This window comes from Helianthus annuus, chromosome 7 (genome assembly GCF_002127325.2).
Source record: "Helianthus annuus cultivar XRQ/B chromosome 7, HanXRQr2.0-SUNRISE, whole genome shotgun sequence".
NCBI lineage: Eukaryota > Viridiplantae > Streptophyta > Magnoliopsida > Asterales > Asteraceae > Helianthus > Helianthus annuus.
In genome coordinates this window covers 78977801-78995503 of record NC_035439.2, presented here as the reverse complement: position 1 = coordinate 78995503, position 17703 = coordinate 78977801, and the positions used below count along the sequence as shown (strand labels likewise).

General features: G+C 41.1%; 1 protein-coding gene, 1 long non-coding RNA gene, 1 other non-coding gene and 1 pseudogene across 27 annotated transcripts; all 4 read left to right on the top strand.

Annotated features, from left to right (window-relative positions):
• Positions 1–388: 388 nt before the first annotated feature.
• TRNAY-AUA lies at positions 389–471 on the top strand. The gene has a single exon. It is a non-coding gene; the product is annotated as a tRNA-Tyr (tRNA).
• A 496-nt stretch (positions 472–967) lies between these two features.
• On the top strand, positions 968–4229 carry LOC118480565 (annotated as a pseudogene).
• A 2772-nt stretch (positions 4230–7001) lies between these two features.
• LOC118480564 (NADH-ubiquinone oxidoreductase chain 2-like) lies at positions 7002–8153 on the top strand. Its single transcript, XM_035975608.1, has one exon. It carries the CDS (start codon positions 7230–7232, stop codon positions 8049–8051), a length of 822 nt encoding a protein of 273 aa, XP_035831501.1. The 5' UTR covers positions 7002–7229; the 3' UTR covers positions 8052–8153.
• A 2937-nt stretch (positions 8154–11090) lies between these two features.
• Positions 11091–17702, top strand: LOC110867826. 25 transcript variants are annotated; one of them, XR_004863262.1, is made up of 9 exons: positions 11091–11389; positions 11488–12054; positions 12137–12825; positions 12908–13055; positions 13138–13509; positions 14260–14331; positions 14483–14626; positions 16154–16287; positions 17462–17702. It is a non-coding gene; the product is annotated as an uncharacterized LOC110867826 (long non-coding RNA). The 25 variants fall into 25 exon arrangements; XR_004863278.1 differs by lacking the exons at positions 16154–16287; positions 17462–17702 and having other exon boundaries at positions 11096–11389; positions 11488–11525; positions 11668–11758; positions 11898–12054; positions 14483–16129; XR_004863279.1 differs by lacking the exons at positions 16154–16287; positions 17462–17702 and having other exon boundaries at positions 11097–11389; positions 11488–11525; positions 11703–11758; positions 11898–12054; positions 14483–16129.
• The last annotated feature ends 1 nt before the right edge of the window (position 17703 follows it).

The window sequence follows — 17703 nt, the reverse complement described above, 5'->3', positions numbered from 1 at the left end:
CACTAGTGGCAACGAAGTTCTTGGTAATTAGCAAGGGGGAAGGAAGATCTCCACTCATTTCATTCATTCAGTACCTGCGGTGAGGCGCGACCCACAACAAACGAAGGGGGAAAGATTGCTTTGCTTGGCTTGTTGTAGCCCTATTTTTAGGCTTGGTAAGCGTAAGCTATTGTTGTAGGCTTGAGAAGGGTAGGCTCGCAGCTTCGCTCAACAGAAGAGCCAGACTTTCTATTAATCAAGCGCTAGCGCCCAACCGGGCTTTGAAGGGATAGGGAAAGGGAAGAAAAGAAAGAGGGTCACTCCTTTTAGGAACATGGCTCGTTCATTCACTTGCTCATGAACTCGCAGCTTCGCCAGAAGCTATGAAGGGGGGTCTCGCCCCGGGAAGGGGAGAGTGGCCGAGTGGTTAAAAGCGACAGACTATAAATCTGTTGAAGTTTTTCTACGTAGGTTCGAATCCTGCCTCTCCCACTTGTTGTAGACTTCAGAGAAGAGAAAAGAGGCATTCGTCAGCGTAGGAAGGCCAACCGAGCGAAGCTCCTTTGGGCGTCCCGTGAAGTTCAATTGTATCGTATGTTGGTTAGAGAGGTTGGCGAATTACTATGATCTATAGATTCCCCATCCATATCGAAAGAATCCCAACGAGAATAGAAGCGAGTAGCTTCCGGCTTGGCTTGTAGTCGTAGCCTTTTAGCATATATAGTCGTCGGCCTTCCTACACGCACGCGCCCGCCAGAATGCCTCCTTGGTTCGGTATGAAGCCAAGCCGATACATATGATAGGCGAAGGAAAGACCCCTATTTCATAGCGCCTGGGGAACGCAAGTTGGATCGAGGATTGGAGAGGATAGGTGGAAGAAAAGGCTCGGGATGAATTTAGGAGTCTTTGTGCGAGATGCGGTGAGAGTCGCACGTACGGTAACGAGGGGGTTCGCGTCTATACGTGTAGTGTGGTGGTTGGGCCTACCCACCCTATTTGTTCCATGATCTATGGGTCTACTAGAGCTACCCACTTTTTATCAATTAGCCAAGATTTTGACCGGATACGAAATCACCGGTGCTCAATCTAGTGGTATTTTTATGGGGATTCTATCTATCGCTGTAGGATCCCTATTCAAGATCACTGCAGTTCCTTTTCGGACGGCTGTAGGACGGACGTCCGCCTATAGGTGGTAGGGTAAGGTGGGTGGTACCGCTCAGATTGCGGCCAATCTTCCTAACTGTGCGCAGACCGGGCTTAGAGCGCGTCAAACTCATCACTACCTCGTAAGGGCGTTGAGACCGTAGCATGTTACATGAAAGCGCCGCTTTCTCTGTAGTATTGTCACACAGCTGCCCGCCTAGAAGAGCCACTCGCTCTGTAGTGTTGTCACACAAGATAAGCACGCCGCCCACCTGCTGGCCGGGCGAATCTAAGTTCTCTTCCGGTCAACTGTGCACATAGTTAAGTGCGAAAAAAACACAGTAGAATCACGGAATGCACGATGCTGGTGTGCTTCCTGCTCGCGAGGAAAGAAAGAAGAGCGACAAGGTTAAGTTCAGATTTGACTGTTTGCAGCATGGGAGCAGATTACCCAAAAAAAATACCAGGGAACAATAAAAAAAAAGATATCTCGGTAATAAAAACTATAGGGGGCTGTATTGGTGAGATCCAACGGTGAACAGCTACCCAAAAGAAAAACTGCCTGGAAGTCCGAGGATCTTTAGTACTGTACTCTACCCCCGAACCAGCAACCTTCGCGCCAAGCAAGACCGCCCTTGTCCCTTTCCTTTCTCCATTCCGCCTCCTTCTTTGCTTTGTTCCAATACAGTCTAAAGCAAAGCTAAAGTGGTTCGTATGCCTACTTTACCTACTTGACGAAAGGGAACGAACTTAGCTGGGTTTATGGATTGGATTCAGTCAGTCTCACTCCTTCCTTTTTATGTTGTCGTGATGGTTACCGGCGAACGCTCCCAAAGGCGACCCTCTCAAGTTTCCAGCTGTTTTCTATATTAAAGTAGCCTTTCATTGCCCCGAAAGAAGTCTCTATCAAAGAGCTCGCCCTACTGAGGTACCAAAGGTGTGCTCAGCTTGGTGACCAAGAAATGGATTTGCGCTTGAATTTCAGTGATGAGGTTTTTCGAGGGAAGTAGGGCTCTTATTGACTAAAAGTGGGTTCTTCGCTTGCCTTTCGAATGAAAGTTGCTATGAAGCCCCTACTACTTACTTTGTTTGATTCAAAAGGAGAACGACCCCCAAACAAGTCGTATGGGGTGGGGTGCTTGTGATAAGCTGCCTTGGATATGAGGAATAAAAAATAAATAAATAAAGAAAAGAAAATAAAAAGAAAGGAAAAGTCCGGTATTTGACGAAGATCTTTCTATTAATAGATAGGAATGAGTGTTCGATATAGGGGATAGAATCCATCTGCTCTTTCTCTCTCCATTTTTCTTCCCCTATAACGTGGGCCGGACGGCGGCGGGTGCGGGAGGAAGAAAGCTAAGAGAAGACGCTCTTCTCTTAGGTCCTTTTTTTCAGTGCAGGAAAGCGCTCTCTTTTTGTCATCCCTGCAGCTTTCCTTTCCAGTTTGTTTATTGAACGCATGGCGTAGCTAGGACCCTTCAAATCATGTTTGAGCCTATGTTCAAACCAAACAAACCCACCTTCTATTTGAGTCAGGCTGGAAAGAATGCCCGCCAAGTTCAGATAAGGGAATGCTTCCCCCAACCATTAAAGGAAGGGCTCGACGAACTGAGGGAGATGCAGCGGGGGAAGGAAAAGTATATATGGTATCGTCATACGCTATATATATATATATATATATTAGGTCCTTCTTCTGTCTTTTTTACAGAAGGGTCTTAGATACCTATCTTTCTGACCGGGTTGGCACTTAGGAAATCCCATTAATCTTGATTTTCAAAATAATAAAAATATAAAATGAAAAGAAAGACTAAATGCCTTTCCCCGACGGGTTTCTCTTCATACACAGAGAGATGAATCATCGTTGGGGTCGTCTTTAAGAAAACAGTTCTTTGACAAGGTTTGACCCCTGTATGAACGGGAAAATCCTGAAATAATATCTCTTAAGAAATGAATTATGCTATGGCCCAGGAAAGCGCTGGCAACAACAGAAAGGAAGGGGTCCATGTAGCTGCTGCACTCGCCCCCTCTTAGTCAATGGGGCAGCAGGTTCGGCATCTACTACAAAAGAGAGGATCCACTTCAGATAACCACGCCTCTGCTAGGCAGCATGTGGAATGGCCGAGAGGGGACCTTATTGGATATATAATCCAAGTCGAGAGTAGAGTTGCGGGAATAGCCGTCTGATGGAAAACGACTTTCACATTTGGTTCGGAGAGCAATTTTTTTCGTTGAGAATTCCTCGTTCCCTCTCGATAGACCAGCGGCGAATTCAAAACTTGTGGGGCCCTATCTATTCCATCTCTCGAGCCCCGAAGATAACCCCCTCCTCTTCGGATTCCATATCTCTTTTGACTCTATATATGTGGGCACCTGATATCTATGAGGGTTCACCCACCCCGGTTACAGCTTTCCTTTCTATTGCGCCTAAAATCTCTATTTCTGCTAATATTTCACGTCTTTATATTTATGGTTCTTATGGAGCTACATTGCAACAAATCTTCTTTTTCTGCAGCATTGCTTCTATGATCTTAGGAGCGCTGGCCGCCATGGCCCCAACGAAAGTCAAAAGACTTCTAGCTCATAGTTCAATTGGACATGTAGGTTATATTCGCACTTGTTTCTCATGTGGAACCATAGAAGGAATTCAATCACTACTAATTGGTATCTTTATTTATGCATCAATGACGATAGATGCATTCGCCATAGTTTCAGCATTACGGCAAAGCCTTGTCAAATATATAGCGGATTTGGACGCTCTAGCCAAAACAAATCCTATTTCAGCTATTACCTTCTCCAATACTATGTTCTCCTACGCAGGAACACCCTCGTTATCCGGCTTTTGCAGCAAATTCTATTTGTTCTTCGCCGCTTTGGGTTGTGGGGCTTACTTCCTAGCCCTAGTGGGAATAGTGACTAGAGTTATAGGTCGTTGGGCGGTCGGAAGGTTGCCACGAGTAAGTCAGTTTGGGGGACCGAAGGCAGTTCTCCGTGGACCGGACATGTAGCTTACCGAATCAGTTGCGACACGGATGGGAATGCATGCTACGAAAGATAGGGTCGAGTCTGATACATCAACCGTCTACTCAATATCCTTGTACGGGTCCACAATCACATTAGTTAATTTGGAGTAACTAATTCCTTCCGCCTGATATCAAATTAATAACGGGAATCAAAGTGGATGCTTGTTCTTGATGGTTAGGTTACCTTGTTGAGCGCCCGATGTGTCCTTCATCGTACGATGTGTCCTTCATCGTACTTTTAGTCAAGCTCAGCCTATCCTAATTAGGATTAGCCTCTTTCCGCTTACAATTTTCAACTACAAAGTCGAGGCCATCAAACCTCGAACACTAACCTTAAGAGCTTTAACCAGTAGGATGAGTCGGCACTTGCTCTTTTGAGTTAGGTAGTTGCTGTTAGTCCTTTAAAGCCTATGTTCATTTCTATAGTAAGCTGCTACAACCATTGATTAAAGAGAAGGGCCATAAGGAGTGTAGCGAAGTGATTCTCCTAAGAGTGAAAGTGGAACGGGTAGAAGCCTTCTAAATTAAAGTCAAGTAAACACCTGCTCTAAAGCACTACTTGTCCTATATCGGGGTTTTAGGCTCCCTCCTAAGGCTTACTCCTAGCGACAGTTGTAGCTCCTTACTATAGAAATTCATATAGGCAACAGCAACTACTAAGAAATGCCAGGGCCGACTTATTTCTAGGGTATCAACTTTCGTTTTTGCTTAGTCAACTTGGCCTCAGAGACCGTTTTTCAACTGTCTGAAAGATCTCCGTTTTGATCCTCTGTCTCAGTCGACTAGCTTTTATGAGAGATCTAAAATCTCTAGAATCTCCCCTCTGTCTCAGAGGACTAGCTTTTTGGGGAGATCTAAAAAATATCCAAAACCTCCTCGATAGAGGCCTGATTCTATTCCTTAGCTAATGAGTTAGTTTAACAACCTTCGGTAACTCCTAATTAGCTACATAAAGAAAGATTCTGAACTAATCTTTGAATCAGGCTATCGCCTGCCTAAAAGAAAGGTCTCACTGGAGAAGCTTGACTGCAGGGTCGTAAGAGCAAGGTGTGATCGTAGGAGCTCAACCTGTTGCCGGTGGTTTGAGACATAACTGCTGCTTGGGGAATAAAAGGTTTGGTCCTATCCGCTTTTAGAGTGATTGCAGACTTAAGTAGGTCCCTGAGAGTCCTCGCATCACAGCCTGCTCTTATACAATTCCAAAGCATTCTTTTCATAGGCAGACTAACTACTGGATACAAGATAGGGTATTCTAGTTCTAAGCCTACCTTTTCTTTTCCTTACTCGCTGACAACGTTGCTTACTTTGAACTTTTTCTTAAGCTTGGCAGACTAGCTCCTAACTTCCTTGATAAAACGATGAGCTTACTTAAATAGAGTTCTATCCTCAGGAATTACTTAAAAGAGAACCTTGCACCAGAACGAGGGTCGATGTAATTGAGCTCTTACTTCAGGATAGCTGCTTTAGAACCTAACCTTATTTTGACTTCTAGGGTTTGCTGGTTCTAAAACCTGTCTCCCCCTTTTTTGATGAAGTAAGGAAGTGGATAAACCTTATAACCCTGTAGGAGTAGGAGCCAGCTAATCCCTCTATCAGTCTAACCCCGCGAACAAGGAAACTAGCTAAGCAAGTCATTCCAGGTCAGGAAGGGCAAAAGAAGAATTAAATAAAGTAAGGAAGACCTGGGGCTGTTGCTATAGTAAACTGCCACAGGTACTAGGAGTAAGCCTGCAAATAGTATTTATTAAGTTAAGCAGTAAGCCCAAGAGCTCGAGATTGTAAGTTTCAGGTACTAGTTTACAAATCGTATAAGCCGACTGGCTTTTGGAAAACTTATGTGCCCTCATCTCTCCTTTCTACTTGACGGCTGGCCCCCTCTTAGTCTCCTACAAGCGCCTAATTGAGACGAATTCTCGGTAGGGCTGTCTCTGATCTGGTTTTTCGTTGCTGGCTTAAGGTATACTACTATGGTGTAGGGTGTCTCGATTAGCGTGGTTCTTTGTTGTGTCTGCTAGGTAACCCAAGATTGGTGATTCCGAAGATAGCAAGTTTCCGAACTAGGTTTCCTAACACAGAACTCCAATGACGAACCTGGAATGATTCATTCTTTTCAAAGATCCAATACTAGTTAGCAGTACTGAACAACCGAGTCATCGGTCTGGGGTAAGAAAAGGACGGCGTTTGAAAAAAGAAAAAAAGGAACTCGCTTAACTCGCTAGGCCTTTGGAACAAAGGCGATTCGGTTCATGCTTCAGACGATTTGGCTAATTATATAGACGCTCTTCTCTTAGGTCCTTTTTTTCAGTGCAGGAAAGCGCTCTCTTTTTGTCATCCCTGCAGCTTTCCTTTCCAGTTTGTTTATTGAACGCATGGCGTAGCTAGGACCCTTCAAATCATGTTTGAGCCTATGTTCAAACCAAACAAACCCACCTTCTATTTGAGTCAGGCTGGAAAGAATGCCCGCCAAGTTCAGATAAGGGAATGCTTCCCCCAACCATTAAAGGAAGGGCTCGACGAACTGAGGGAGATGCAGCGGGGGAAGGAAAAGTATATATGGTATCGTCATACGCTATATATATATATATTAGGTCCTTCTTCTGTCTTTTTTACAGAAGGGTCTTAGATACCTATCTTTCTGACCGGGTTGGCACTTAGGAAATCCCATTAATCTTGATTTTCAAAATAATAAAAATATAAAATGAAAAGAAAGACTAAATGCCTTTCCCCGACGGGTTTCTCTTCATACACAGAGAGATGAATCATCGTTGGGGTCGTCTTTAAGAAAACAGTTCTTTGACAAGGTTTGACCCCTGTATGAACGGGAAAATCCTGAAATAATATCTCTTAAGAAATGAATTATGCTATGGCCCAGGAAAGCGCTGGCAACAACAGAAAGGAAGGGGTCCATGTAGCTGCTGCACTCGCCCCCTCTTAGTCAATGGGGCAGCAGGTTCGGCATCTACTACAAAAGAGAGGATCCACTTCAGATAACCACGCCTCTGCTAGGCAGCATGTGGAATGGCCGAGAGGGGACCTTATTGGATATATAATCCAAGTCGAGAGTAGAGTTGCGGGAATAGCCGTCTGATGGAAAACGACTTTCACATTTGGTTCGGAGAGCAATTTTTTTCGTTGAGAATTCCTCGTTCCCTCTCGATAGACCAGCGGCGAATTCAAAACTTGTGGGGCCCTATCTATTCCATCTCTCGAGCCCCGAAGATAACCCCCTCCTCTTCGGATTCCATATCTCTTTTGACTCTATATATGTGGGCACCTGATATCTATGAGGGTTCACCCACCCCGGTTACAGCTTTCCTTTCTATTGCGCCTAAAATCTCTATTTCTGCTAATATTTCACGTCTTTATATTTATGGTTCTTATGGAGCTACATTGCAACAAATCTTCTTTTTCTGCAGCATTGCTTCTATGATCTTAGGAGCGCTGGCCGCCATGGCCCCAACGAAAGTCAAAAGACTTCTAGCTCATAGTTCAATTGGACATGTAGGTTATATTCGCACTTGTTTCTCATGTGGAACCATAGAAGGAATTCAATCACTACTAATTGGTATCTTTATTTATGCATCAATGACGATAGATGCATTCGCCATAGTTTCAGCATTACGGCAAAGCCTTGTCAAATATATAGCGGATTTGGACGCTCTAGCCAAAACAAATCCTATTTCAGCTATTACCTTCTCCAATACTATGTTCTCCTACGCAGGAACACCCTCGTTATCCGGCTTTTGCAGCAAATTCTATTTGTTCTTCGCCGCTTTGGGTTGTGGGGCTTACTTCCTAGCCCTAGTGGGAATAGTGACTAGAGTTATAGGTCGTTGGGCGGTCGGAAGGTTGCCACGAGTAAGTCAGTTTGGGGGACCGAAGGCAGTTCTCCGTGGACCGGACATGTAGCTTACCGAATCAGTTGCGACACGGATGGGAATGCATGCTACGAAAGATAGGGTCGAGTCTGATACATCAACCGTCTACTCAATATCCTTGTACGGGTCCACAATCACATTAGTTAATTTGGAGTAACTAATTCCTTCCGCCTGATATCAAATTAATAACGGGAATCAAAGTGGATGCTTGTTCTTGATGGTTAGGTTACCTTGTTGAGCGCCCGATGTGTCCTTCATCGTACGATGTGTCCTTCATCGTACTTTTAGTCAAGCTCAGCCTATCCTAATTAGGATTAGCCTCTTTCCGCTTACAATTTTCAACTACAAAGTCGAGGCCATCAAACCTCGAACACTAACCTTAAGAGCTTTAACCAGTAGGATGAGTCGGCACTTGCTCTTTTGAGTTAGGTAGTTGCTGTTAGTCCTTTAAAGCCTATGTTCATTTCTATAGTAAGCTGCTACAACCATTGATTAAAGAGAAGGGCCATAAGGAGTGTAGCGAAGTGATTCTCCTAAGAGTGAAAGTGGAACGGGTAGAAGCCTTCTAAATTAAAGTCAAGTAAACACCTGCTCTAAAGCACTACTTGTCCTATATCGGGGTTTTAGGCTCCCTCCTAAGGCTTACTCCTAGCGACGGTTGTAGCTCCTTACTATAGAAATTCATATAGGCAACAGCAACTACTAAGAAATGCCAGGGCCGACTTATTTCTAGGGTATCAACTTTCGTTTTTGCTTAGTCAACTTGGCCTCAGAGACCGTTTTTCAACTGTCTGAAAGATCTCCGTTTTGATCCTCTGTCTCAGTCGACTAGCTTTTATGAGAGATCTAAAATCTCTGGAATCTCCCCTCTGTCTCAGAGGACTAGCTTTTTGGGGAGATCTAAAAAATATCCAAAACCTCCTCGATAGAGGCCTGATTCTATTCCTTAGCTAATGAGTTAGTTTAACAACCTTCGGTAACTCCTAATTAGCTACATAAAGAAAGATTCTGAACTAATCTTTGAATCAGGCTATCGCCTGCCTAAAAGAAAGGTCTCACTGGAGAAGCTTGACTGCAGGGTCGTAAGAGCAAGGTGTGATCGTAGGAGCTCAACCTGTTGCCGGTGGTTTGAGACATAACTGCTGCTTGGGGAATAAAAGGTTTGGTCCTATCCGCTTTTAGAGTGATTGCAGACTTAAGTAGGTCCCTGAGAGTCCTCGCATCACAGCCTGCTCTTATACAATTCCAAAGCATTCTTTTCATAGGCAGACTAACTACTGGATACAAGATAGGGTATTCTAGTTCTAAGCCTACCTTTTCTTTTCCTTACTCGCTGACAACGTTGCTTACTTTGAACTTTTTCTTAAGCTTGGCAGACTAGCTCCTAACTTCCTTGATAGAGCGATGAGCTTACTTAAATAGAGTTCTATCCTCAGGAATTACTTAAAAGAGAACCTTGCACCAGAACGAGGGTCGATGTAATTGAGCTCTTACTTCAGGATAGCTGCTTTAGAACCTAACCTTATTTTGACTTCTAGGGTTTGCTGGTTCTAAAACCTGTCTCCCCCTTTTTTGATGAAGTAAGGAAGTGGATAAACCTTATAACCCTGTAGGAGTAGGAGCCAGCTAATCCCTCTATCAGTCTAACCCCGCGAACAAGGAAACTAGCTAAGCAAGTCATTCCAGGTCAGGAAGGGCAAAAGAAGAATTAAATAAAGTAAGGAAGACCTGGGGCTGTTGCTATAGTAAACTGCCACAGGTACTAGGAGTAAGCCTGCAAATAGTATTTATTAAGTTAAGCAGTAAGCCCAAGAGCTCGAGATTGTAAGTTTCAGGTACTAGTTTACAAATCGTATAAGCCGACTGGCTTTTGGAAAACTTATGTGCCCTCATCTCTCCTTTCTACTTGACGGCTGGCCCCCTCTTAGTCTCCTACAAGCGCCTAATTGAGACGAATTCTCGGTAGGGCTGTCTCTGATCTGGTTTTTCGTTGCTGGCTTAAGGTATACTACTATGGTGTAGGGTGTCTCGATTAGCGTGGTTCTTTGTTGTGTCTGCTAGGTAACCCAAGATTGGTGATTCCGAAGATAGCAAGTTTCCGAACTAGGTTTCCTAACACAGAACTCCAATGACGAACCTGGAATGATTCATTCTTTTCAAAGATCCAATACTAGTTAGCAGTACTGAACAACCGAGTCATCGGTCTGGGGTAAGAAAAGGACGGCGTTTGAAAAAAGAAAAAAGGAACTCGCTTAACTCGCTAGGCCTTTGGAACAAAGGCGATTCGGTTCATGCTTCAGACGACGATTTGGCTAATTATATAGACTTCTATACTAATTCTATTAGACTTCTTCTATTATAAATAGAAAGGCGAACCTTTAGGCCTGTTTAGCGCCTTTCCAAAGTCAACCTAAAAAAACCTTTGCTTTGGGAAGTAAGGACCGAGTGAAAAATGAAAAATGTCCGCTAACGCCCGCGGAAGAAGATCTTTTTTAGATCAACAACGAATGTCTTGTATCTTTGAAGAAAGATTTATCCCTGGGTTAAGACCCTGAATGCCATACCTACCTTGCTGAAGGCGATTCACGAGAGAATCGCGCACAGTTCCGCTTGACCAAGATGTGAATGCCCATGACTTGCTCGGTATAGTGATGGATTTCATGGCCGACGTCTAACCGGCATGAATACGCTACCCTAGATGGAAACGACTTCCCCGCGGAGCATTTTCTCTTTTGTCCTCGGACGTTCGGACCTTTTGTTTGATTCCGACACTTGCGTTCTCATGCCCGGAACCCTCGCGACTGATTGGGAGAAAGAGCGAAAGCGAGAAAGATGGATTGTTATCCATCGGAAATCGATAGGAATTCCATGGGGATTGCCTTCTCTTGTAATATGTATGTATATATATATATATATATAATACTTTATAAAGCATATAGGAAGGGCAAGGAAACAAATATGTTGAAAACACCTTTCAAGCATGAAGTACAACTCTCTAAAGCACAATACATTTATACCTTTCCAACGATACCCTTTCTACCCTAACCCGCCTCATCCAATCTTTGGGCGGCCAACAAAACCCAAAAATTTCATTTCAAATTTCAAATCCAGAGCCCTTTTTCATTTTCGTTTTCTCTCTCCCTCAAAGATCTGGATCTGCTCTTCTTTCCTTCTCTCTCTCTCTCTCTTTCAAATTCCCCCTGGATCTGCAGGTTCTTCCCTTCTCTGGTTCCAGAGATGTCGATGGTGGTGTCACGGAAGAGGTTCGCAACAGAACAACTTTGGTGGAACTCTTGAAGATCGACGATGACGGCGGCGGTTAGGGTTCTGGTCGTGAAATTGAATTTCATCTTTGATGTTCATCATTAGGTAACAAGATTGGTTCATGCATATTTTATAAAATTTCACTAAACATTCAAACCCTAATTTTGTTCTATATTACTTGTGTGGTATTTTCTCTTTCTCAGATTTGCTCTTTGCTTTGGAGATACTATTCAACGAGATAGTAAGCCTTCAATTTCATATTCCTTTGTCAATTTCATGATTTATTTCATTTAATGAGGGTAAGTGACACCGTTCTTTTGATTCTGAACACTATTTCGTCATATAATCACTGGATTTCATTTATATTTGTTTGTGTTTTTAAGATGGATCTTCGTTTTTTGTTGGTCATGGTTTAAAGAACATGTAATGGTTTGAGAAGAGTTCAAGATCAAGCTATTGTTTTGTAGTATGAAGGTGTGCATCTTCCACATAGGTTAGGTTTAATTTCTGTACATTAACGGATTTGACTATAGTGATTTGCTGGTATGCTTTCCGTACATTATTCGATAACTATGTTTGAAATATTTTATGATTACACACGTACATCCTTCAGTTTGTGTCAGCAAACCCATGAGATGGTGGGAAAATACACATGCTTGAGATCAATTAAGCACAAGATTACGTAGACACATTATGAAATTCATGGGATAAAATCCCATCTTTTTTTCTATTCACCTGGTTGTGGTGGTTGTAAAGCTCTACACCCAAAGGTATGCACTTTCTAAAATCCCTTTTTAATCCAAGATTTTAGCTATTTGCTTTTAGTTGATTTACTTTTGGGTCAATAATCAGATCTGTCAACTGGCTAAGTCAAGCTCTAAAGCAATTTTCCTCCAAGTGAACTATGAAGAACTCAAACCCATGTGTCAATCTCTCCATATTCATGTTCTGTCTTTCCTCAGATTCCACAAAGGTCATGAGGCCAAGATCTATATGCGATAAGAGTCATGTGATTTTTTATTATGCCAAACACCCTCTAGCAAAGTGAACTAGAGACTCATAAAGGTACAATTCTTAAAGATTTTATATTATGCCAAACACCCTCTAGCATCATGTTTTATATTGTAAATTAGGGGTGTTAAATGGGTCGTATTGGCGGGTCAAACCGACACGAATATAACATGTAATCAGAATTCCATAACACAATCTTTATAAAAGCATAATTGCAAATTTAGATGTTTTTTTAATTAATTTGTTTTCCTTTTTTAAGTTGAGTGAACTTCCTGAAGCTTATAATTTGGGTGCACCTTGTAATCCTCACAATGATCTTCTAATATTTGGTGATTTTTGGTTTAATTGCACTTCAGAAAAGGAAACTATAGATATGTAAGTGGGGCTGATGAGAAAATCTCTATGCTTTATTAAAGCCCCATTGTCTTTTCAAAAAAACATTACATCATGATGATCTGCAAGTTGACGTTTAGGTTTTGGCTACAAATATGTCTGCTCTTGTCTATCTCAGAAACCCATTTATGTTCAAGGTAAGCTTTAAAATCTTTTTTGAATTTGCTTGCTATTTTGAAAGATTGACACATTGTCTTTTTTTTTCTTTCTATTTTGCAGCCGTGAGTGAGATGAGAGACAGAAGTGGCAATGAAGGCTTAGACTAGGGGTGAGCATAAGGCCGAGTCTCTGCTGTGTAAGCAGGCCATAATCACTTGCGTAAATATGACAACACTATTGAGGCGTATGTATTTTATTTTCAATCCATGTAAGTTAATAGTTTTTAACTTTTGTTCTATTTTCTTGAATACTAATTTATATGATTGTTGCTGTTAATTTCATGTTGTTAGCTTAGCAATCCTTCTACACTTCATGAGACTGTTGTGGAAGTGCCCAATGTAAGATGGGAAGACATTGGTGGCCTCGAGAATGCTAAACGAGAGCTACAAGAGGCATTAATATTTAATTATGCTCATAAGTTCTTATTACCTGAAAGGACTTTACAGATGCTTTTTTACTCGAATTTCGAAGGTGCTGATTTCAGCCAGTAATATGCTTATCAGGTTTTTTGCTCATCACTGTATCAGGGACCGACTCTCATTTCCGGTTGTTAGTGCACATTCAAAGAGAATCTAATGCTAGACATTTCGAGGATTACTCAATAAACAAGTCCCTTCATGCCAAAGACTTGAAGTGATAAAAGATTGCAGTTTTGCATCTGGGTAAGCTAAAAAGACTTATGATTAGAGATGTACAAAAAAAAAAAAAAAAAAACAGTTTGCCAATTGAAACTGACAAAAAAAAACCGGGTTTTTAAAAACTGGTTTGTTTCTAACCCGTAAGGGTCGGAACCGAACCGGAGGTTTCGGATGCGGTTTTGGATGTTATTAAAAACCAAAAAACCGATTGTAGACAAAATCGGTTAACTGGAAAAACCGAAAACAGGTGTATAAAAAACCGGTCTGCCAGGTACTGCAGAAAATACAATCTGTTTTTTCATCTTTTTAACATTTTATAAGGTTTTTTCAGCACTAAAACCCCCCAAACAGCTTTTTTTTTCTGCCAAAAAACACCCCAAAACTGCCGACTTTTTCAGAACAAAACATCAAGTTTCTGCAGGTTTTTTCGACCAAAAAACTACAAAAAATAGCAGGTTTTTTCGACAAAAAAAAAAACTGCAAAAAATCAAGTTTCTGCAGTTTTTTCAGCACGTAACCATAAAAAAACAGTGGATTTTTTCTACAAAAAAACTCCAAAACTACGCGGGATTTTTCAGTGCTCGAAACCATCAAAAACCTTAGTTTCTGCAAAAAAGAAACATCAAATAGTTTCTGCATTCTTACCCGAACTCATCCTTACCGGAATCCATCCTGACCCAAACTTAAGTAAGTGACTCAAAATTGTCACTTCTTGCTTGCTTGCCTGTTGTTGCTTCTCATACAAACTAAATCATTGCATTTTATCGCGTACAGAGAAGAGACCAAACGTTGAGTTGGATAAAGAGCAATATAGAACTAACGGTTGCTACAAATGGTGGGAACAAGGTGATTATCAACCCACGTTGGATGGGTGTTATCTACTTCCTGCAATTTTATGAAATAGGTCGAAGTAGATAAACTGAAAATAATGTTTTTGTGCAAGTGTGAAGTCGCTTTGAACTGTTTATCTTATAAATCTTGCTTTTTTATTTCCAAGATTACACGGTAAGCTAATGCACCAGATCTGTTTGGATTTTGCTCTCATCGGCGGCTGTAAATGGTGGTTGTCTGCTTAAGCTAGCGAATCCGACTACTTGACATGAATATTCAAGATTTGATTCAAGTTGACTGATTTCATATGGTATTGTTTTATATAGGGGTCTTTTGCTTTATTCTTATTAACATAAATTTCAAGAAACTAATGCTCGCATTGGATTTGATTGCAACATTAGAAACGTTACCTATTGTCATGTCGAAAGGATGTATTAAAATCTTTTTTAGTTTTATTCGCTCATTTCCAATTTTAGTTATCAAGTAAGAGTACACGTGTTCCAAAATGAAAACACTTTGACTTTAAAAGTCAAACTATGCATTTTGTAACGCAATACATACAGGTCTAAACCCATGCTTATCTTTTTTCTATGTTTAGAACCATTAACATCTTGACTTTGAGATTATCATCCATATAATCATTTTTAAAGTATAATTAACCGAGGAGGTATGGCCAGGGGTTAGCAGCCTAAAGGACTGGCATTTCTATGTTTAGAACCATTAGCACCGAGCGATGGTTCCTTCATATTCTGTTTCATGTCATATCAACCCTTCGTCTTTTTGTTCAGCCACCATGAATTGTTTGCGTAAAGTACATCACATTTATTGACTCTCTGTTCTGCTCTATGGTTTGGGGCCGGGGTCTGGTTTGGGTTGACTTACTATTTCCTGTCCTTTTTGCCTGTGGGTGGATGCGAACGGGTTGGGCTGGAGATTTGCTCCTTTTGGTATTAATATGGTGATTTGCTCCTTCTGGTATTAATATGGTGATTTGCTCCTTAACCTTTCTTTGGTCTTTAGGCGTTTGTACTGTTTCTCAAACCGACTTAAGCCATAGGGTGATTCTCAGGGGTCATTTATGGAGCTTATTTTTTAGTCTTGTGTCAGGGATTGACATTAGCCAGGGAGACATAAGGCAGGACCAGCTAGAGGGTATGCCGTTTCGGGTGGTATATATTATATTGAGGATCGCTATTAAGGTGGGTCGTAACTGCGTAACTGCTGGCCAATGATCATGTTGCTGCTGATCTACAACACTTTCAGCTACAGGCTGTGGAATTATTCTTTGGGCTGTGTCAATCTGTTATGGGTGGAAGGTTGTTGCTGGTATGGTATAAACGAGGACTCTTGGCATACCAAAACTTTGAATGTAGTTAGGTTTAGCTGTATGTGGTTCCTAAAGACAGTTAAAAAGCCGGATTTCTTCTCTCTATGCTTCAGGGGCAGTTTCGTCTTTACGGGCTGGGACAATTTATTTCCGAGTTTGATGTTTGTTTTCCGGGGTTTCGCCATGTTATGTTGTGTGCTCCGAATTTACCGTAATGTCCCGAGTTTGTTGCATTGGTCCGAGTTTGCTGCCATGATCCGGGTTTACAGCAGTGTTCTAGGTTTGCTGCCTTGTTCCGGGGTTGCTGTCATGCTCCGGGATTACTGTCAGGTCCCGAGCCTTGTCTGGGTTAATGTAGTGTTATTAAAGGCCCATTACAATGGCCTTGTGCTGTTTTACTTGAAGTTAATCATATTATACTTTTGCCTTCTGTATAATTGATGCCACATTACTTCAGTGCATGAGTTTATTATGTTTTTTCTCTAATCTCTAATAATTTTACCAATACAGGAATATCTTAGTGAATAACCATGTACAACCAAACAATTGAGAAAATCACTTTTAAAAGCTACGCTTTGATATTCGCTGACTCAACTCCTTCATTAGATGTGCTAAAAGCTGCTAAACATTACAAGTTATTCCAGGTAATTCTTTATGTAATCTAAAACATGGTATCACAAAGATTGTTTGCAATTACTCTTTAACTTGTCTCCCTATTTATCTATTTCTAATCCATACATTGGTTAGTAACGGGTCCGCGTGGCCAATTGTTGGCGCCGGTAGGCAAGAAACAATAATTTTCCAATTTTTGTATAGTAATAAATTTCATAAATATGACCAGCTATGTTGGTTATATTAGTTTCCGAATAAAGAGATTTGAGGTTTATGGACCAACATACACTTTGGCGAATTTAAAGCCTTGTGACCATGGTTTAAAACGGCCAGGGATTATTTTGTATGTGCGCGTCATAGGGTTGAGGCGTTATGAAAAGTTGCGCCTCAGGGGGTTTTAATGAAATTGATGATGAAATTAGTTCGTATTTTATTTTTATAAGATATATAATTTTTAGATTTATTTTTTAATTCTACCTGGGGCTTACGTCTCGGTCCGCCTCAAGGCGTACGCCTCGTGAGGTGAAGGCAAAACGTCTCGATGCACGATTCCGTACTTGTAAACCTTGCTTGTGACCCATTTCACTTAGATTTTTTTAATTAACCCATTTGAGCTGTTAGTGATAAGCCATAAAGGTTCATTTCGTTGAGTTTTTATAAGTTCAAGTGCTTAGTTATTCAAAAAATGACATATATAAATAAAGTTAGGCGACTTTTCACTGAATTTGTACAGTTTAGGGATTTAATCATTATATATAAAGGCCAAAAACATATGTGAATGAAGCGAAATTCCATATGTCTAGGCTTTTACTACAACATTTTGTTCCCACATAGGTTCCTCTGCTGCTGATATGAACCACAATGATGTAATAGCTGGTGTGCTCAAGTTTTCCATTTCTACTCATCTAATTCTTATGTATTTTCTTTACATTTTACACTTACTTTGTAAAAATTGTATTAAGGCTGCCAAGTATAAACGACAACTTCAACATTTCTAGCATGCCTGGGGCATATGATTTAAGGAATTCAGAATTAAATGGTCTTTTAAATGGTGACTTGATAATAATAATATCTGGTTAATGGGGAGAATCTTGATTTTCATGCTAATAACAGATCAAGAAATTCTATGATGCATTATCATAGCACAACCCTTTAAAGTAGAACTGGTGATTTTTGTTGGATTGACCAGATTACTATTGATTGCAGATGCTTGGAGTAATGTCATGCATACAAAATATAATAGTGAAGACATTGAGGAGGGCAAGAATTTGGGTTGACCAGATTACTGTTGATTGCAGATGCTTGGAGAATAAAAATACCTTATTTATGTAAATAGTAATGTCATGCATACAAAATATATATAGTGTTATTGATGAAGCACAAAGAATGTAGGATAAAGTTGATTAACAAAACGTGTAGTATGAAGAAATATTTAGTCATTTGCGAAT

Bases quoted from the DNA above. Each gene is read 5' to 3' on its own strand.
- LOC118480564 (XM_035975608.1), top strand. From the start codon at position 7,230: ATGGAAAACGACTTTCACATTTGGTTCGGAGAGCAATTTTTTTCGTTG.